Here is an 18,166-nt window from a genome sequence, read left to right as displayed (position 1 = left end):
GAACTCGAAATAGAGTATGAACACAGTGAGCTCGATTTACGCTTCATTACACGCACTTCTCGGGAAGATTTACGGAGTGTCTAACAAGAATGTGAAAAAATATGCTACTAAAAACCCAATTTTTGTCGATGTCATCCCCGTAGCTCGGGCGAATGAAAACTGACACGAAATGGCTGAGGAATTTTAAAGTGGCAATCTCCGCGCTTCACCGACAACCCATAAAATGATTTGAGAAAATATTTCTCACAACTTACAACTTCTGCTTGCCTAAAAAATTCTTGACTGCAGCCCATAAGAGATGAACAACAAGACACAAAAGTGCTACATTAGTGCGCGAACGAAAATTGAAGCTAGCTTAATAAATAATAAATTCGCATTTGCCACTTATATCAAAAAGATAATAGGCTACTTGTGGCCCCCAAAACAAATCGCGTATGATATGTGTGCCCCAACCCCGTAGTTTTTTGAATTTGAACACGAATCCACAAGAGAGCCTGAATTCCATATCTAGACAATCTTAAACAACCGCTGATTGAAATTAAATAAGGTAAGGCGCTGCTTCGCACAAACCATCGCTCCTCACAGGCATGAAAAAGCAGTCACGAAACAACTAAACGCGCGTAAACGAAGAATGTGCCAATGAACCATCTCTACATTCCCGGTAAGTCACCAGAGGTCGCACCCCTCGCTGGAACCCATATTTCGGTGAGCGGTGCAGCCGAAGGCATCGGCGAACTTAGCGGACAGCCGCAGGGGCATATTGCACCAGTCGGCTTGGCTTGGCTCGTCCTGGCTCGCTGTCTCGCCCAGGCGGGTGCCGCAGCTGGCAAAGCAGATGGCCAGGAAGAACAGCTGATCGGCGGTGTACTCCTTAAAGCCGCTACTCCAGTCAGGATAGCCGGGACTAGACGCGAGCGCCTTGTACAGGGGCCTCAGCGACGCCGCCGCTACGAACATTGCGTACAGGTAGCCATTATCAGCGTTCCGCTCGGACCTGACCGCCTCGGCTATCGTTGCGTTGGGCCGGTCCTGTACAAAAGCATCTCTGATGCAGCGCAAGATGTCTTTTTTGTCCTGGTTACTTCCTTTCGGAAGACCGCTCAACGAGGGGTCCACGGCAGGTCCCGTTGGGTCCATCGCGGCCAACAGCTGACGGGCAAGTAGCGACCCGACGACGCCGTAGTTGACGCTCTCGTATGCGCCCGCCGGAAACACGGGGTCCAGCATGTACAGGTTGGGAAGGACGGCCATGTGAGGCATGAACGACGTGTCGTGTTGGCGCCAGAGGTCTGCCCAATGCAAGTCCCCCGAGATGTGTAGTGCCGACGTGGCCTTTTCCGGGGCGACCGAAGATGGTGGTTCCAGGAATCGAAGAACCCTGTCCCAGCTACTGTGGCGGATTCGACTCAGGCTGTCCAGGAACTGGTCGCCGAAGTCGGGTAGGCTTCCAGCCACCTCGGAAGGGTCGTCGCTTCCAGCGATTTCGCCGGTCAGCGCTGCTTCGTACGTCATAGCCGTGTCGTTCAACAGCATCAGCACCAAGGGCCGAGAGGAGTCGGGAATCCAAGACGCGGTCCTGAGAAACTTGCCCAAGAACAGCTTCACAGATCTGAAGACTTCAGACACCTTGCTGACACGCTCGGAGTCAAGCAGGAGCCTAACACCTCGCGTGGTCAAAAGCCTCGGTGCCAGACGGTTCACAAGTCGGTAGCATAAGTCGCTGTGACTCGATGCAAGGTTGGACTGGCTGCCATAGGTGAGAGTGGCGATCTTGGCACTCGCGAAACGGCCCAGGTACTGCACCACAGAAAGGCCCATGAAGTCCAGCAGGTTATTTTTCGGCACGTCAATCAGGATTCGGCCCACGGCGGTCATTTGGCGTTGGTTGTGGACTTCCACGGGAATCGAGGAAATGAACTTCGCTTCTGGCTCGTTTAAGTGCTTGCTGACCATCCGCGCCCACTGCTCGCCAGAAACCGACAGATTGAGACCTTCGGCGAAGCTTTTTAGGCTGTCGTATTGTGTCCAGGATTCCTGATGTCCATCCGCCTGATCCCCTGCTAGTTTTTCTAGGATATCCCTCTGGAGTCGATCCAGGGCTTGACAATGGGCCATATCAGGTCTTCGGTCACCGCGCTTTGTAATGGCTTCCCGTAAGGCGCAGATGAGCTCTGCGTTGCTCTCACGAAGCCTGCGTTCCTCGAGAAGAGTCTGAGGACCAATACCGATGGAGTTGTCGGTGAATACTAGCCGCGAAGGTGAAGAGGTTGCTGGTTTCTGGGGCCCTCGAGACGTCGGTCGCCGTGGGTTGAAGACAAAGCAGACGTAAAAGAAGACCGGAAGGTGCCAGTTGAGGGACAGGGACGCTAACGTCGAGGACGTTAGCGTTCTCGTCGATCTCGGGCCAGGGAAGACGTCGTTCCTTAAGGAACAGCTGGAAGTAGCCAAGAATGTCCGGCGTAGGCTCAGTGACGCAGCTCTGGTACAACATCGCGGCCTTCTCGTAGCCGTCTTGGTTATTTGGCGGAGGGCTCGCGTTCGCGACCTGTTTCATTACCGCCTTCTGGAAGGCCAGCATCGAGTCTTCGAGGAACGTCCGACCTCCGGACGCGGGGCGCCATCGGTCGCAGACGTAGCGGTGGAAGTCATCGCACGGGTCTCGCGAGGTGTTGATGGAAGCCTCCAGGGCCCGTACGTAGTCTCCGCACTGCTGCGCCCAGCAGGGGATGGTGTGACGCGGAGGTCCCCCGCGCGGGAACAACACCACGGCGACCAGCAGCAGCAACGCGACAAGGAAGCCGCACGAGCAAAGAGCACTACTCAGGCCTCGACACCAGGCGTTGTCGCCACGAAGTCTCGTCCAAGGCGTAATGGGAGGCCGCGACTGCAGGGCATGAAAGAATACGAAGTGGAGGCTCGCATTTTTGAAGTCGCATAATTATAACTTCTGGTTTCTTTCTTTAAAGGTGTACTGAAGGGGATTCTAGCTCGTCTTTTTACCGCGAGAACTCGATCTACACTCTCCAATCATTGCTACTCTTACAAATTTTTTATACAGCCTATAGACTGCCTATCAAGTCTGTAGACTCTCTATAGACAAATCTTAGAGAACAGTCTACAAGAAATACAACTGCCATATACAGTCTACAGACAATCTATAGATTTATGGTCATACCCTTTTAGCAGACTTTTGAATAGACAGAAAGAAATGTCTATAGGAAGGCAATGGAGTCTGTAAGAAGCCTGCAGACTGTCTATAGACCATTTTTATAAGGAATACAAGGTTCGAATTCTTCTCCTGCGTGACCGATTTCCCTATTAAATTGAATTAAATGTCCCGGCTCCCGCCTTTTTTTTTGAACTCACCTCCGAGAGAAGTAGTAGTAGTCAAACAACTCGTGGAGTGCCTTTCAGCCAGGCGCATGCGCTTTTATTTAGTTTTTTTTTAGGTTTTCGGGAATACATAGTTTCAGTCGCAGACAACATAGCAAATAAGGCCCCCGAAATAAAAATACATGCAGACTCTTTTTTACGTATCACTTCGACGACGTGAGAGCGGCAGGTCGTCCCGCGATTGCTGAAAGGCACTCCGCGCGTTGATTGATTCTTCCTACTTTCAGAGGTGCGTTAAAAGGCAGTAGCCAGGAGGTTTAATTCGATTTAATAGGGAAATCGGTAGCACAGGACAATAGTTGTACGTTTCTAATAATTCTTGGCGCGTGTACATCGAGCTCTGGCGGCAAAAACACGAGCTCAGAATTCTCTTTACTCCACCCTCAAAGTGTCCTCATGTTGCGCAGCGTCTACGCGGCCACTCACGCTGGAGGATATCTCGGCAGAGCAGCTGGGAGGCCGGTGGGACTTCCACTGCGGCGAGCCAACCAGGATCGAGCGCAGGGTGCCGCCTTGGGACTGCGACGGTGCCGGGCTGTTAGACATGGCGGCGGCAGACCGCTCCAGTCGTCTCCCGGGCGTCGAAGCAGCAGTCAGCGTGAGTGGTGAGGGCGTCGGTCCTAGCGTCTCTTCTCGACTCCTGCGTCTTCTCTGCGTGCGAATTGAGCGGACGTTCGCCGGACGAGGCAGAGGATGAGACACGCAGTAGGAACCACGACAGCGGCCGTCCTTCGTTCTTCCTTATCTTCTTCCTCGCGCGCAGATGGCTCGTGACGAGCCCACGCCTCGGATGATGATGATGATGATGAAGAAGACATTATTGCACCTAGAATTTACCGTCGGTACCTTTATTCCGGGAGTCTTTTGGATTTTTCAGCCGTTCGGAACAATTGGTTTATAGTTTATGTGGGGTTCAATATCCCAAAGAGGCTCAGGCTATGAGGGAGGCCGTAGTGAAGGGCTCCGGAAATTTTCACCACCTGGGGTTCTTTAACGTGCACTGATATCACACAGCACACGGGCCTCTAGAATTTCGCCTCCATCGAAATTCAACCACCGCGGCCAGGATTGAACCCGCGTCTTTCGGGTCAGCAGCCGAACGCCATAACCACTAAGTCACCGTGGCGGCTCTGGTTGGTCGGCGCGTGCACAGCTTTCCGGTATGAGCAGAGGTCCTCAGTCAATCCAGTTGGGAAACTGCGGGTCAAACTTCATGCATAACCCAGGTGAAGTTCCCACTCAAGCTCGCTTCTAGCAACTTGCGTAAAGTCAACTCACATGTGACTTTGCCTGGAACATCGAAAAGAATGTCGTTCTTTCCTTCCTTTATTTCTTTCATTTTGTTCAGAGATGAGGGCGTTCCATACGCAAGAAAATGAGAGCAATTTTTGTCTTCAGCTAAGCCGATGAACCCGCAGCACGGATTCCCTGCGCTATCATTTTAAACCCTCCTTCCTTGCTTTTAGAGCGAAAAGCCCTACTCCTCCCATGCTGAGCCTGGAGGTGAACAGGTTCTTGGATTTGACCTCTAACGGGAGGCGCGCCGCATGTGGGATGGAGGCCTTCATGGTAAACGTCATAGAGGCCCTCACCCTAAAGGCCTTTATCACAACAACTCTTACCCAGGTGTACCCTTCACCCAGGTAAAGACCGTCCAGGTGCCACGTACGGCCTTTGTCAAAAGTTTAGAGACCAAGGGGGCTGCTTCAAAGTAATGTAGGGGTCTCTTGAAGCATCCTTGAAAGTCCTGACTTTCGGAGAGGCTAGGACGAGGGTGGTTTTCACCATAGAGATGTTTAGATCACTGTCGATGCATACCTAGACGCACAGCACGGCCTAGAAGCAATGCCCTTGGGCTCTAAACTTTTAACAGAGGCGGTATACGTGTGTACAGTCCTGGTCAAAAGTCTTAAAGCCAAGAGCTTTTCGCTTCAGCCGCATAACATACCCACTACGGCATTTTTAAAGACCGAATGACCTCGAAATGCAAGCAGAAGCTTCCTGCTTGACGTGTATCTTGAATGACCCTCTACACGGAGCATTCTAGAAGCATTCATTTCGCTGCAGCTGAACGCTGTGGCCTTAAGACTTTTGACCAAGACTGTACGTAGTCTAACGCGATTCGAAGGTGATCACTTCAGGCTTAACTTACTCCTTGTAAAGCGACCTACAAGAGAGATATTCGCCAGAACGCTCCTAAGAATACACGAGCTTAGCTAGCCGAAGGATCCCTCTATCCTGCAGCGTCATGTTTGTTGCAGACCAAGTGAACGTCACGCTAGTAAAAATTGCTCGGTCTGTTTAAGCTGGAACGAACGTGAAAACCTTCAAATCACGCTAGACGAGTAAGCTGTCATATAGCGCACTTCAAGAGTGCGCTAAAGAACAGCTTACTAACTACATATGCACGAAATCGGAAAATACGCCTAGAAATGGTACCGCACTAAAACACACACTCACCAGGCAGCTATATGAAATGAACAAGACTCAGATGAAAAGTAGGTAGTGAATGCTATGTGTCTAATCCGCCCGCCTAGCTTTCTGGCGTCCCCTGCAACGCTTGCCTTCTCTTGGAATCCACTCCGTTACCCTTAAGGACGAGCGGTTATCGTGCCTTTGCATTACATGCCCTGGCGCGCTGTGTGTCTCCATCTCTTCCTTCAAGACAGCGGCGTTCCGCTACCAGGCGCCACCAAATCGTTTTCAAATTTTAGCGTCGTCTCAAAATCTCTTTTCGTTGCCACGTTATATATTCGTTGCCACGTTATATATATATATATGTGTAGGTACGGTGATTGCCAATCAACGTCTTGGAGGGGCCTCTTTGTGCCACCATTCGTTAAATGGAGTAGACAGACTCTTTACACAAAGCTTGGCTGGCGCACAAATTCCCGTTGCAGCATCTGAGGCTCACCGTCTATTTTTTTTGTAAGCTTCTGATGTCAGGGGTAGGTCCCATTGCCTGCTGCTTCCCTTATTCTTGCGCTACCTTTTACGGGCCGCCGCGGTGGCTCAGTGGTTATGGTGCTCGGCTGCGGACCCAAAAGACGCGGGTTCGATCCCGGCCGCGGCGGCTAGAATTTCTTTGGAGGAGAAATTCTAGAGGCCCGTGTACTGTGCGATGTCAGTGCACGTTAAAGAACCCCAGGTGGTCGAAATTTCCGGAGCCCTTCACTACGGCGTCTCTCATAGCCTGAGTCGCTTTGGGACGTTAAACCCCATAAACCAAACCAGACCTTTTACGGCTTCAGCTGTTGTGTACCCTTCCCTGGTCATGGTCTTATGCTTGTCGTTTGCACGCAAAGATGTATCTTAATCACAAGGTATATGGGTCACGGAATGCATTGGTCACAATTAATGTCACCCATTGATCGCAGTTCATGTGAATGACAACCATGAGGTCTCAAGATGGGAATGTGTGACCCTTCCTTTTTGCCATAGTCTTTTTTCGATTACAGCTGGCTTTCAAATTGATGCCCTTTACGTTAATGACCCTTTAACTTTTTTTCTGATTATAGCATGCGGATGACTGTTTCTCTGTGTCCGGCAGATTGGCGTTGTGGGCCGGACGGGTGCGGGCAAGAGCTCGTTAATGCAGTCGATATTCCGCATTGTGGAGCCCGCTCAAGGTACCATCCTCATCGATGGCGTTGACGTCACCAAGATCGGCCTGCATGACCTCCGCTCCCAGCTGACCATCATTCCGCAGGCAAGATTCGCCCTTGTTGTCGGGGACATGCAGTTTTCTGTCATTTACGCAGGTAGAAATTGTTTTAGTTGCTTTGGGGTTGTTTTTGCATGCAAGTGTGGAGCTTTCACAATACATCATCTTTGTTTCAACAAGGCAGTAATGTAGCAGCAAGAACTATGAGCGCAAATGAACACTTTTCACCTGCGTGACAAAACTCACTGCTCCAGAGACCTGAGAACTGAGATCATCCCGCACTCTGCCCGCTGCAGGCTCTGGAAGCTTCATGTGGCGACCACGCAGAAACACAAGCAGGCGCTTACATCAAAGGCACTGAAACTGCTTACGCAGTAAAAATCCCGCATATTGAAAGATTATTCTAACCCGTGCATCTCTGACTTGCGCATAACGGTAGGTGTGATGACGATAGGAAGACTCCTCTCTCTAGGCTAAAACATAGCCAATAAGAGTTGTTTACGTTTCTGAACTTCGCCAGGCTGCAGTGGCAGCGGCTAAAGGCCGATATTTCACCAGCCATCCGAACCCAGCTGCGCGCTCCTTTCTGGCGCGGACTGGCGCACCGCTGGTCGTTCTGTTTTTTTTGTTTTTTTTTTTTTTCAGAAGCGGGCTCGCACTTTTGATGCCAGTGTGCGTTGCTCTTGTTTGCTCCGGTGCTGTTCTTCCAACACAGGGATAAGCTCGCAGAACAGGGCACTGGTCACGGGCTTTTCGTTGTGCCGCTGAGATTCGTCACACCGTTTTTTTCATTTTCTTTATATTTCGCGTTTTTTTTTCACATGTGTGGGGCTGAGTCTCTGTGCGTATACTTTTGTTGAATTGTGCTTTTCTGTTTTTTTTTCGTCGTCAATTAATATTCGATATTCGATTTCGTAATCAAAAATATTTTTTTCATATTTGTATTCTCTTAATACCCGAAAATTTCAGTATTCGCACAGCCAAGCGTCATTGGCGAACAAAGCGAGATCTAACGCGTGTTGCCATCATCGCTTCTTCGGCTGTGTGCTCCCAGGACCCGGTGCTCTTCTCGGGTACCGTGCGCTCCAACCTGGACCCATGCAACACCAATAGCGACGAGGACATCTGGACTGCCCTGGAATTGTCTCACCTGAAGGCGTTCATATCGGGCCTCGACAGGGGCCTCGAGTATGAAGTCCAAGAGGGAGGAGAGAATCTCAGGTCTTTACTGTAGCTCTCCATTGGATAATCGCCGTATTATATATATATATATATTGTTACGGAACTTATGCCGGGCTGCTACGCAACTTACGCCGGGCCGCGCTTCGGAGCAAGTGAAGAAGACGAAGGGCGCAGCGGAAGAGAAGAGGACGACGAAGGGGCGCGTACTCGAGACTGCGACTGGCTCGACGCTGGCCGTTCACCGTTTCACTGTTTGCTCCCATATCCCCGTTCATCCTGTAAATAAACCCATTCCCTTCGTCACAACTTGGTGGAGGTGCTGGGTAAGTCGTTCTGGACCCTGCAGAACCTCGACGGAGCAAACGCTTGGCTGGGCTACCCCCTGACCTACCCGACATGGCGAGCCAAGACGGAAGTGGTCCTTCTTCGGGTACGGCTGGTACTCTTTCGAACGCAGGCCGTGAACACCAAGCATCGACCAGTTCCTGGCCTCCTCAGCGTGAGCCTAGAACGTTTTCCGGCGGCGTGGACGAGGACGTTGAAGATTGGCTCAAACACTACCAACGGGTCAGCAAATACAACCGCTGGGACCCAACCATGCAGCTCGTCAACGTGGTTTTTTTATCTCACCGGTACCGCACTACTGTGGTTCGAGAACCAGGAAGAATCCTTCTCCACCTGGACTAAGTTCGTGGAGGAGATCGCAAAGTGCTTCGGCGACTCCCTCACAAAGAAACGCAAGGCAGAGAACACCCTATCTCAACGAGCACAGTTGCCTGGAGAAACCTGTACGACATACATCGAGGAAGTCTTGCGGCTCTGTCGAATTGTGAACAGAAGCATGACCGAGGAGGACAAGGTTGGCCACATTTTGAAAGGAATTGCTGAAGATGTGTATAATTTTCTGATCACTAAGGACACCCTCACCAGCACGTCTGACGTTATTCAGCATTGCCGCACGTTCGAGGCGTTGAAAATGCGGCGAATTGCACCGAAGTTTGGGCGCCTTGCTAATGTTACCACTGTTGCTAGCGTCGACTATTCTGCCCATGACGATCTTGCCACGCTCGTCCGCAGGGTTGTCGCCGACGAGTTGAGCAAGCAGTTGCAAGGCGTCGGCGTACCACCACCGCCTGTGTATCACGAATGCGCAGTCCAACCACCGCCTTCCGATCCCCAAGCCTCGTGGACCTGGCCTCCTGACCATCAGCGGCACTCCCACAGTTACGATCGTGTCTTCGAGCCCCCGTACATCCGGGGTACACCCGTACCCCGTACACCCAACGTGCGTCCTGCAGCTGCCTCCGACTGCCGAGCACCGCCCGCTCCCGTCGATACCTACGGTTTTCGTGAGTCGCCGACTTGCTATCATTGCGGCCGCCGCGGACACATCGCGAGGTTTTGCCAACGCCGGCGACCACAGCCTTCACGCTCCTGGACCCGATCTTCGACCAGTTTCCGGGACAACACTGCGTGGAATCAACCAGCCAGTTTCCGGGAGAACACTGTGTGGAATCAGTCGGCCGGTGTCCGGGAAAATGCTGCATGGGTTCAACCTCCTCCCCCGCCACTTCGCCCTGGTGCCTTCCGGAGTGACTCCCCCGCTTCTGACCGTAGCTTCACTCCACCACCGCAGCGACGGGGCCGGTCCCCATCTCCACGCCAGTGCTGTTCTTCGCCCCCGCCGGGAAACTAGCGGGAGCGGCCGGTGGGGGTGAGGTCGCAGAACGTTCAGCTTCGCCAATTCCTCCGCCTGCTGTGATGTTGAAAAACAAAGTGCCAGTTAGTGTAAATGGTGTAAATACTCTCGCTTTGGTGGACACCGGTGCCGCAGTGTCTGTAATGAGTTTGTGTTTTAAAAATCGGTTGGGGCCAACGGTTATGTTTGCTTTGGAGCGCAGCGCCAGTTTTCGCGGAGTTGGGGGCGAACATTTGCGACCTGTGGGACTCTGCTGTGTGCCGGTCGAGATCGCTGGAGAAACTTTTAGGGTCGAGTTCACGGTTTTGGAACGAGCCACGCATGACGTTATTCTCGGTATTGACTTTCTGCGTGAGTGTGGAGCGACGCTTGACTGTGCCGCTGGCGAAATTATCCTTCGGCGAAATATTCTGTCTGCTTTAGTTGAAGATTCAGCCGCCCCTGTTAACGGCGTATTGTGTGTCGCCACAGATGTACTGTTACCAGCTCAGGCGGCAATGTTTGTGCCTGTACGCTGCTCCGCCGACCGATCAGGCATCCGTCGTTTGCTCGTTGAACCCAACCATAACAACGCCGTCAAGAAACATCTCCTTGTGCCTCGTGCGATTGTTGAGGCCGTCGATTGTTGCGCCCACGTGTGGACGGTGAATATTTCGTCGGAGCCCGTTTGTATACCTTCCGGCCTCAAGTTGGCGACGTTTGGCGACTATGAAACCCTGGATATACGGTCCGTGTCTCCTCTCCCGCACCAGAGGGCAGAACAAGCCGACTATCACGCCGATATTAACCGCATGATCAACAAATCTCTCCCTACGTCCGAGCAGCGTGCCTTACATGAAGTCCTGACTCACTACGCATCTGTGTTCGATTTTGCTCACAAAGCTGATTTGCCTGCTCCGCCGGCATCACGTATGCACCATCAGATAAACACCGGTGATGCAGCCCCTATCAGGCAGAAGCCATATCGTGTGTCCCCAGCGGAGCGGCGGGTAATCAACGAGCAAGTCCGAGACATGCTGGAGAAAGGTGTTATCCAGGAGTCAGCAAGCCCTTGGGCTGCCCCTGTCATCTTGGTGCGGAAAAAAGACAACTCATGGAGGTTTTGTGTTGATTATCGGCGTCTAAATGCCATCACAAAGAAGGACGTCTACCCTTTGCCGCGCATCGATGACGCCGTGGACTGCCTACAATCCGCATCCTATTTCTCGTCGGTGGATTTGCGATCTGGCTATTGGCAGATACCGATGCATCCGGCGGACCGGGAAAAGACAGCATTTGTGACTCCTGACGGACTCTACGAATTCAATGTGATGCCCTTTGGATTGTGCAATGCCCCAGCGACGTTCGAAAGATTTATGGACACAATCTTGCGTGGCCTAAAGTGGGAGGTATGCATGTGTTACCTGGACGACGTCATCATTTATGGGACGACATTTCGTGAGCATAACGAACGTCTTGGACTCGTGCTAGACTGCATTCAACAAGCTGGACTAATTTTAAATTCTAAAAAGTGTCACTTCGGCGAGCGACAAACCCTGGTGCTGGGATTCCTCGTCGACCAGAACGGGATTCGGCCGGACCCGCAAAAGATTGCTGCTGTGCGTGACTTTCCGGAACCTCAAAATGTAAAGCATTTGAGGAACTTTTTGGGCCTGTGCTCGTATTTTCGTCGATTTATCCAAGGATTTGCCCAAATTGCCCATCCGTTGACTTGCCTCCTGCACAAAGACGCTCAGTTTGTGTGGTCCCCAGAATGTGCGTCATCATTCCAACAACTGAAGTTCGTGCTAACTTCTGGCCCTGTTTTGCGTCATTTCGATCCCGCGGCTCCTACGGAGGTCCACACCAACGCTAGCGGCGTGGGCGTCGGCGCGGTACTCGTCCAGCTTCAGAATGACGCCCAACACGTTGTTGCCTACGCCAGCCGCACTTTAACGAAAGCCGAACGCAATTATACTTTCACTGAAATGGAATGTCTCGCCGTTGTTTTCGCTGTCGCCAAGTTTCGACCCTACCTCTATGGACGCCACTTCAACGTGATCACCGACCATCACTCCCTATGTTGGCTCGTTGGCCTACGCGACCCTTCAGGTCGGTTAGCTCGCTGGGCCTTACGTCTTCAAGAATATGACTTTTCGGTGTCCTATAAAAGCGGCCGTCGCCACGCTGACGCTGACTGTTTATCGCGTTTCCCTCTTCCTTCAACGCCAGTCGGTGAGGACGACCTGGATGACTGCCTAGCCTCTTTGACCGAGACATTTCCGGACCATGTCACGTTCCAACAAGAACAACGCCAAGATCCAGCTTTGAGTGCGCTCTTTGCCAAGGCTCACATGGCTGTAACTACTACACCCTTCGTTATCCGGGACGGCCTACTGTATAAAAAGAACTACTCAGCTGACGGCGCCCGTCTGCTACTTGTTGTCCCGGCTTCTCTTCGTGGTGCCGTCTTACATGCAATGCACGATGACATCACCTCCGGTCACCTGGGGTTTGCTCGCACCCTTGCTCGAACCCGACAACGTTTTTACTGGCCAAGAATGTACACAACGACACAGCACTACGTAGCAAGCTGTACTCCCTGCCAACGGCTGAAGCGGTGCAACACACCACCGGCCGGTCTTCTGCAACCGGTAAGACCACCGAGCTTCCCTTTTGAGAAAATCGGAATTGACTTGGTCGGCCCGTTTCCGAAGTCGTCTGCAGGCCACCGCTGGATTATCGTAGCTGTGGACTACTTGACCCGTTATGTGGAAACTGCTGCACTTGTTTCCGCCAAAGCGGCAGACGTGTCGGAATTTTTGCTTTCTCACGTCGTTCTTCGCCACGGTGCGCCTCGTGTAGTCATCAGTGACCGCGGCCGGCAGTTCACTGCCGACGTTGTAGAAGCACTACTCCGGCTGTGCGGCTCCGAATACCGCCATTCTACGCCCTACCATCCCCAGACGAATGGGTTGACAGAGCGCGTCAACCGGACTCTGATGAACATGATGTCCATGTACGTAGCATCAGACCACAAGAATTGGGACGCCGTGCTGCGATTTGTTACGTACGCCTATAACACAGCGAAACACGAGGTCACGGGATTCTCCCCTTTCTTCCTGCTCTACGCACGCCTCCCGCGGACCTTCTTGGACACTATTCTGCCATTCTCCGGACATGAGGACATCACACTCTCGCAACACCTCTGCCGCGCTGAGGAAGCCCGTCGACTTGCTCGTCTGCGAACCATCACAGCTCAAGGCCGCGCCAAGGCTCGGTATGACGATGCGCATATGGCAGTGGCCTACGCACCCGGAGATCTCGTTTGGCTTTGGACACCATTACGCCGTCGGGGCCTGTACCAGAAATTCCTTTGGAAGTACGCCGGGCCCTTTGTCATTATCAGCCGGCTGAGTGAAGTCACCTATGTTATCGCGAAAGTGACCTCGGCGAATCGCCGCTCACGAAAGACAGAGGTCGCTCACGTGGCTCGACTGAAGCGCTGCCATCCTAGGTCCTAACTCGCTCGGGGCCGAGCTTCGTCTGCCCGGGGAGAAGTGTTACGGAACTTATGCCGGGCTGCTACGCAACTTACGCCGGGCCGCGCTTCGGAGCAAGTGAAGAAGACGAAGGGCGCAGCGGAAGAGAAGAGGACGACGAAGGGGCGCGTACTCGAGACTGCGACTGGCTCGACGCTGGCCGTTCACCGTTTCACTGTTTGCTCCCATATCCCCGTTCATCCTGTAAATAAACCCATTCCCTTCGTCACAATATATATATATATATACATATATATATATATTTGCAGTTAATTGTCGTTGCTCTGTTTGCTATTTAGGTTGTCATAGTTGCATTTGTCTTAATCGTTTCTCTTTAGTTGTAAACGTCTCTTTTCTACATGTACTCTCACATTCAACCCCCCTGTTATTGAAGGGACTGCAGCACTAGCATGGCAAACGATTTCCTGCATTCAATTAATTCCTTTATGCTTAGGAACGTCAGGACCAAACTAAAATGCTCTACGCACAGCAAATAGCCTTTATATTTCTTGCTCGTCTTTTAATCCCCACCCTGGATCAAAGTTTTGTAGCCTAAATTTTTCCCTTATAGCAGCGAAAGGTGCAGCTTTTAGGCAGGTTTCTTCAACATCATGAACGCTAGTTCCTCACTGAAAGCATATTCTTATTCCCTTGTGAATGTTGCTTTCGGCATATCCTCTTCATACTGTTACGTGGCGGCCAGCCGAAGAATGAGGCGCGTTGAACGATGGACAAGAGATGATTTAATGGCCGCTGGCCTAGCGCGAGAGCTCTTTCCCGCGCCACTGCCAGCTTTGTCTTCTTCGTGACACTACCCGGGGCACTGAGTGATCGTCCCGAGCGTTGATAAAGAGACGCATGAAATGGTGATGGCCCTGCCTGAGATGACGGTAGAAGAGAGATGGCAAGGTGGTGTAGTGCTGGCCGCCACGATTAAAAGGAATGAGCGAATGAGTCCGGGTCCACGTAGCTTCCGAATCGCTGGTCGCCAGGAGCCGACTGCCTAAGCGCTTGGACGTGCCGAAGGGCATGGGTAGGGAAACGGTGTCTTCAGATGTGAGTGGCATCTCGGGGCGATGGGGTTGGCAGGTCGGGTCGGACAGGGCGTCGCCTCCAGTTCGTCGTGTAGGATGGTCAGGGCTGGGGCGGGCCGGGGGAGCAATGGCAAGGTCGGCTCAGGTGTGAAAGGATGGGGAAAGCCGGAAGACACCGCTCAAGGACTCACGGCTGACGACCCCGCTTGGAGCAGGACGCCGAAGCTCTAGGACCAAGATACCGGTGATTCCCTAGCACGTCACACCAAATGTTACGTGGGGGCCAGCCGAATAATAAGACGCGATGAAAGGTGGACAACAGATGATTTAATGGCCGCTGGCCTAAGCGCGAGCTCTACATCCCGCGCCACTGTCAGCTTCGTCTTCTTCGTCACAGTACTCTCTCGGCATTCTTGACTTTCTGCATGTGTTTCGGAATACCCTCAGCATGTTCATGCCTCATGTTGTCACTTACTCTCGGCATACCTCGAATGCATTATGAATGTTTTAATGTATTCTGTATCGGCTTAACCCATTCTTGTGTTTCTATGTATCTTCAGTGTATTCACAACAAATTCTAAACGTTTTTTTAATGCATTATCAACATGTTTTTCACAAATTCTCAATGTGTTCTATGCACAGTGTGGGCCTGCGTCAACTCCTGTGCCTGGCGCGAGCGCTGCTGCGCAAGTCCAAGGTGCTTGTGCTGAACGAGGCGACGGCTGCCGTGGACCTCGAGACGGATGCGCTCATCCAGCAGACTATCCGTCGGGAGTTTGCAGGCTCCACCATCCTCACCATTGCCCATCGTCTCAATACCATCATGGACTACGACAGGTCAGCTGCAGTGCCACCGGCCTTTGTTCACGAGCATGGACTCTTTGCGGAAGTAGTAAACATACATTCGTGAAATTTCTGAAGGAAAAGGAAACAACATTTCGGAGCCCGTACGAGTCCCTAGAAAACAGAGCTTTGCATGAATCGATTGAGTGATACTAAATGAACGCCGGATGATAAGTTTTTCTCTGAGACAATGACGGATGCTTCGTCACAATCAATGGTGTGTCCTGTTAATGCGTTATATTCCGGCAAAGGATTGGACGTAGATTTAGAATTATTCCTTGTATATAACAGGAAGCATGCTCTTAACAGAATACATGTAAGTCATGCAGAAATCAACAACCGATCACTGCGCAATTTTGAATGTCGTTCTATGCAGCGCTCTGTGAGATCACGGAACCCGTACGGGTCCCGAAACGTTGTGTCTCTTTTTCGTTCAAGAATTTGGCGGGCGTGTGTTTAGTACTTCCGCAATGTTCTCTCCTGGCCAGGCGGTATTCAGTCAATCTCTGAACGACAGTACAGGCTTAGCATGCAGTCATTTGGCTAGACAGAAATACAGAAAAACTTCATTTTTCCCAAGCGTGTTTTAGATCCCGCTGGTTCCCTGGGCTACTGCGTGGTCCCGCACTGCGTCGAGACATGACGTCGGCAGCCCAACGTCAATTTCTAAATTTTATGGAAGTTGTAGGACTGAAATGGTCTCACTTATTCCAAACTGGCAGGGGTATCAAGCTATTGCAACGACAAAGGGACTGAACTTAGCATTTTCTGGTCTAACTGAGGAACATTTTGGTATGGTGACATCGCTGGTATACTGCCGATGTCTGAAATTTCAAGGAGTGTAAATATTTTTATTGTATTTTCGCACCTCATCAGTTGTTTCTGCTGACTGCACTTTGCGCTGACGTCGTTGTAACATTGGTTCTTTTTCAAAATGGAGACTTCGGGGTGGCAGTGAGCGAGGAGAGGTGTTGAAGTGAGCATTTGGTATGGCAGGGGTGTAGCGGTGCATGGTTGCAGTGTGGGAAAGCCCGTGTTTTAGCATAGTTACTCATTTCATTCATTCATTCGCCAATGGTGTAGTTGACTCAGTCGACCAGCCTCAGAGGAGCTATAGGGCCCCGTATTGGGGCTCCGTACACAAAGCCATACAGTGTGACTTCGTAGAGAATATTTTCACTGGTGCCATCAGGTAAGAGGCAACGTGGTATCTCATCATAACGATAGCAGTCGTTTCGTACCTTCAGTTAGTCTCAAAGAAAAACCAGGCACTAGCAATTTTGGCTTCGTGCACTGTTCCTCCACGCGTGTCCTAAGACAGTGGGCAGTATGATATATGGACACAGTGACGAAGATGGTTTGGTGCATTCACGAACGCATAGTATGTCCCATAGCAAGTTCTGCTACAAGCACCATTTCATGGCTTACATTTATAAATAAAAGGTCATGTTTGTTATAGCTTGTTCTTTTGCTAGTAATCCTGCGATTCACTGCATGGCTGGCAGAAATGCATTTTTTTTCCTTCAACGTGAACTCCCCCATAGCATTATGATCTTCTTGATTTAAAGGTCTCGTAACTTAAATATGCAGGATCCTGGTGCTGGAGAACGAAAGGGTGGCTGAGTTCGACAGTCCGGCCATTCTCTTGGCCGCCGAAAACTCCATCTTTCACAGTCTGGTCAAGGATGCGGGCTTGGCTTAGCACAATAGCCTGTGTTGTAAGCACATCGTTAGTCGTCACCAATGACAACCCTCTAGAAACACATTTTTTTCATTTCACCTCTCACGTGAACCCTTCTTCACCTCACCAGAGATTTTATCAACATACTTGTACCTTTTAATAAAGTATGACGTTTTCTGTTTACAAATGATACGCGCGGTTTTTTCGCCTCTTTGAGAACGACTTTCTGAGAGTCTTCCTTGAACGGTTTCAGCTCAAGAGGTGCTGCATGCCATAGGAATTCGGGTAGAGGCCACCGTTGGTAATTTTTCTTCCTCACCGAATATGCTAGTGTCGAGTTAACAGCAGAGATCGAAGGTTTTGTTGTTCTTATTTCGTCTTGCGAATGGTTGCTATATCTATAAGTCCATTTCTTGAAATACTTGCATTTTATGGGTGGAACGAAACTGTTGTGTTCTAGGAATCTCCGGATACAAGCGAGTGCTAGAGAATTTGTGCTGCATTATTCAATATCGAATAAAAAGGAAACTGAAAATTATTTCTTTCGGCGAATGTATGTCGTCCAAGAGTTTAATGTGTACCGCCGTGGAAAGGATGGTTCACGTTGAGCTGTGCTTAAAGCCTTGTGCTATTTATCAAAGAGGTACGTTTTACACATGCCTTTGCAGTTTTGTGTAGAATCCTTGCAGATTCATGTGCAAGATAGTTTGGATTTTCAGTATGAAAAGAGAAATGAGACATAACCTGAAATGGCTCTGTTGCAAGAACCAAGACTCAATTCGGAGTGGATGCTTGAATGCAGTATTTTTAAAATCCTCCTAGATCTGCTCAAGTCTGTAACGTAGTCATACTGTAAACTGCGCAAAAAACGAAGACACAGAACGAGAAGGCACGCAGTTTTTTGCGCCGTTTTCAGTATGAATTCCTACCAACTAGCCCAGTTTACCGTTCTTATTAGCGTAGTCATCTTCATCTGAGTGCATGGACAAGCTGTTCAAGGTATGAAATTGGGTGCAGCGAAGCTTCTGAAGGCAAAGCTCTTCACGTGGCGCTGTTTAACTAAGTTGTGGTGGCGAAGGGGTCCACTAGAGACAAGTCGCATACCGGACTTGTTACATGCATAAGACTTTCATTCTTCTTGCAGATTGC

At 50.8% G+C, this 18,166-nt stretch overlaps 1 protein-coding gene and 2 pseudogenes across 1 annotated transcript; 2 read left to right on the top strand and 1 right to left on the bottom strand.

Annotated features, from left to right (window-relative positions):
* Positions 1-666: 666 nt before the first annotated feature.
* Positions 667-3,939, bottom strand: LOC149330386 (neprilysin-1-like; annotated as a pseudogene).
* On the top strand, positions 3,938-17,038 carry LOC149330384 (ATP-binding cassette sub-family C member 3-like). The gene is made up of 5 exons (XM_089559419.1): positions 3,938-3,991; positions 6,944-7,102; positions 8,112-8,278; positions 15,136-15,330; positions 16,927-17,038. Exons 1-5 carry the CDS (start codon positions 3,938-3,940, stop codon positions 17,036-17,038), a joined length of 687 nt encoding a protein of 228 aa, XP_089415545.1.
* LOC149330385 (uncharacterized) lies at positions 8,327-9,935 on the top strand (annotated as a pseudogene).
* Positions 17,039-18,166: the final 1,128 nt, after the last annotated feature.

The sequence above is a fragment of the Amblyomma mixtum genome, chromosome 9, assembly GCF_055824585.1.
Source record: "Amblyomma mixtum isolate Tamu chromosome 9, ASM5582458v1, whole genome shotgun sequence".
NCBI lineage: Eukaryota > Metazoa > Arthropoda > Arachnida > Ixodida > Ixodidae > Amblyomma > Amblyomma mixtum.
The sequence above is the reverse complement of the archived record's forward strand: the minus strand, read 5'-3'. Positions and strand labels throughout refer to the sequence as shown.

Excerpts from the sequence above, each read along its gene's own strand:
- LOC149330384 (XM_089559419.1), top strand. The coding sequence starts at position 3,938 with ATGGCGGCGGCAGACCGCTCCAGTCGTCTCCCGGGCGTCGAAGCAGCA. Across the intron at positions 3,992-6,943 it reads GCGTCGAAGCAGCAGTCAGC|ATTGGCGTTGTGGGCCGGAC; the intron begins GTGAGTGGTGAG and ends TGTGTCCGGCAG. Across the intron at positions 7,103-8,111 it reads AGCTGACCATCATTCCGCAG|GACCCGGTGCTCTTCTCGGG; the intron begins GCAAGATTCGCC and ends GTGTGCTCCCAG.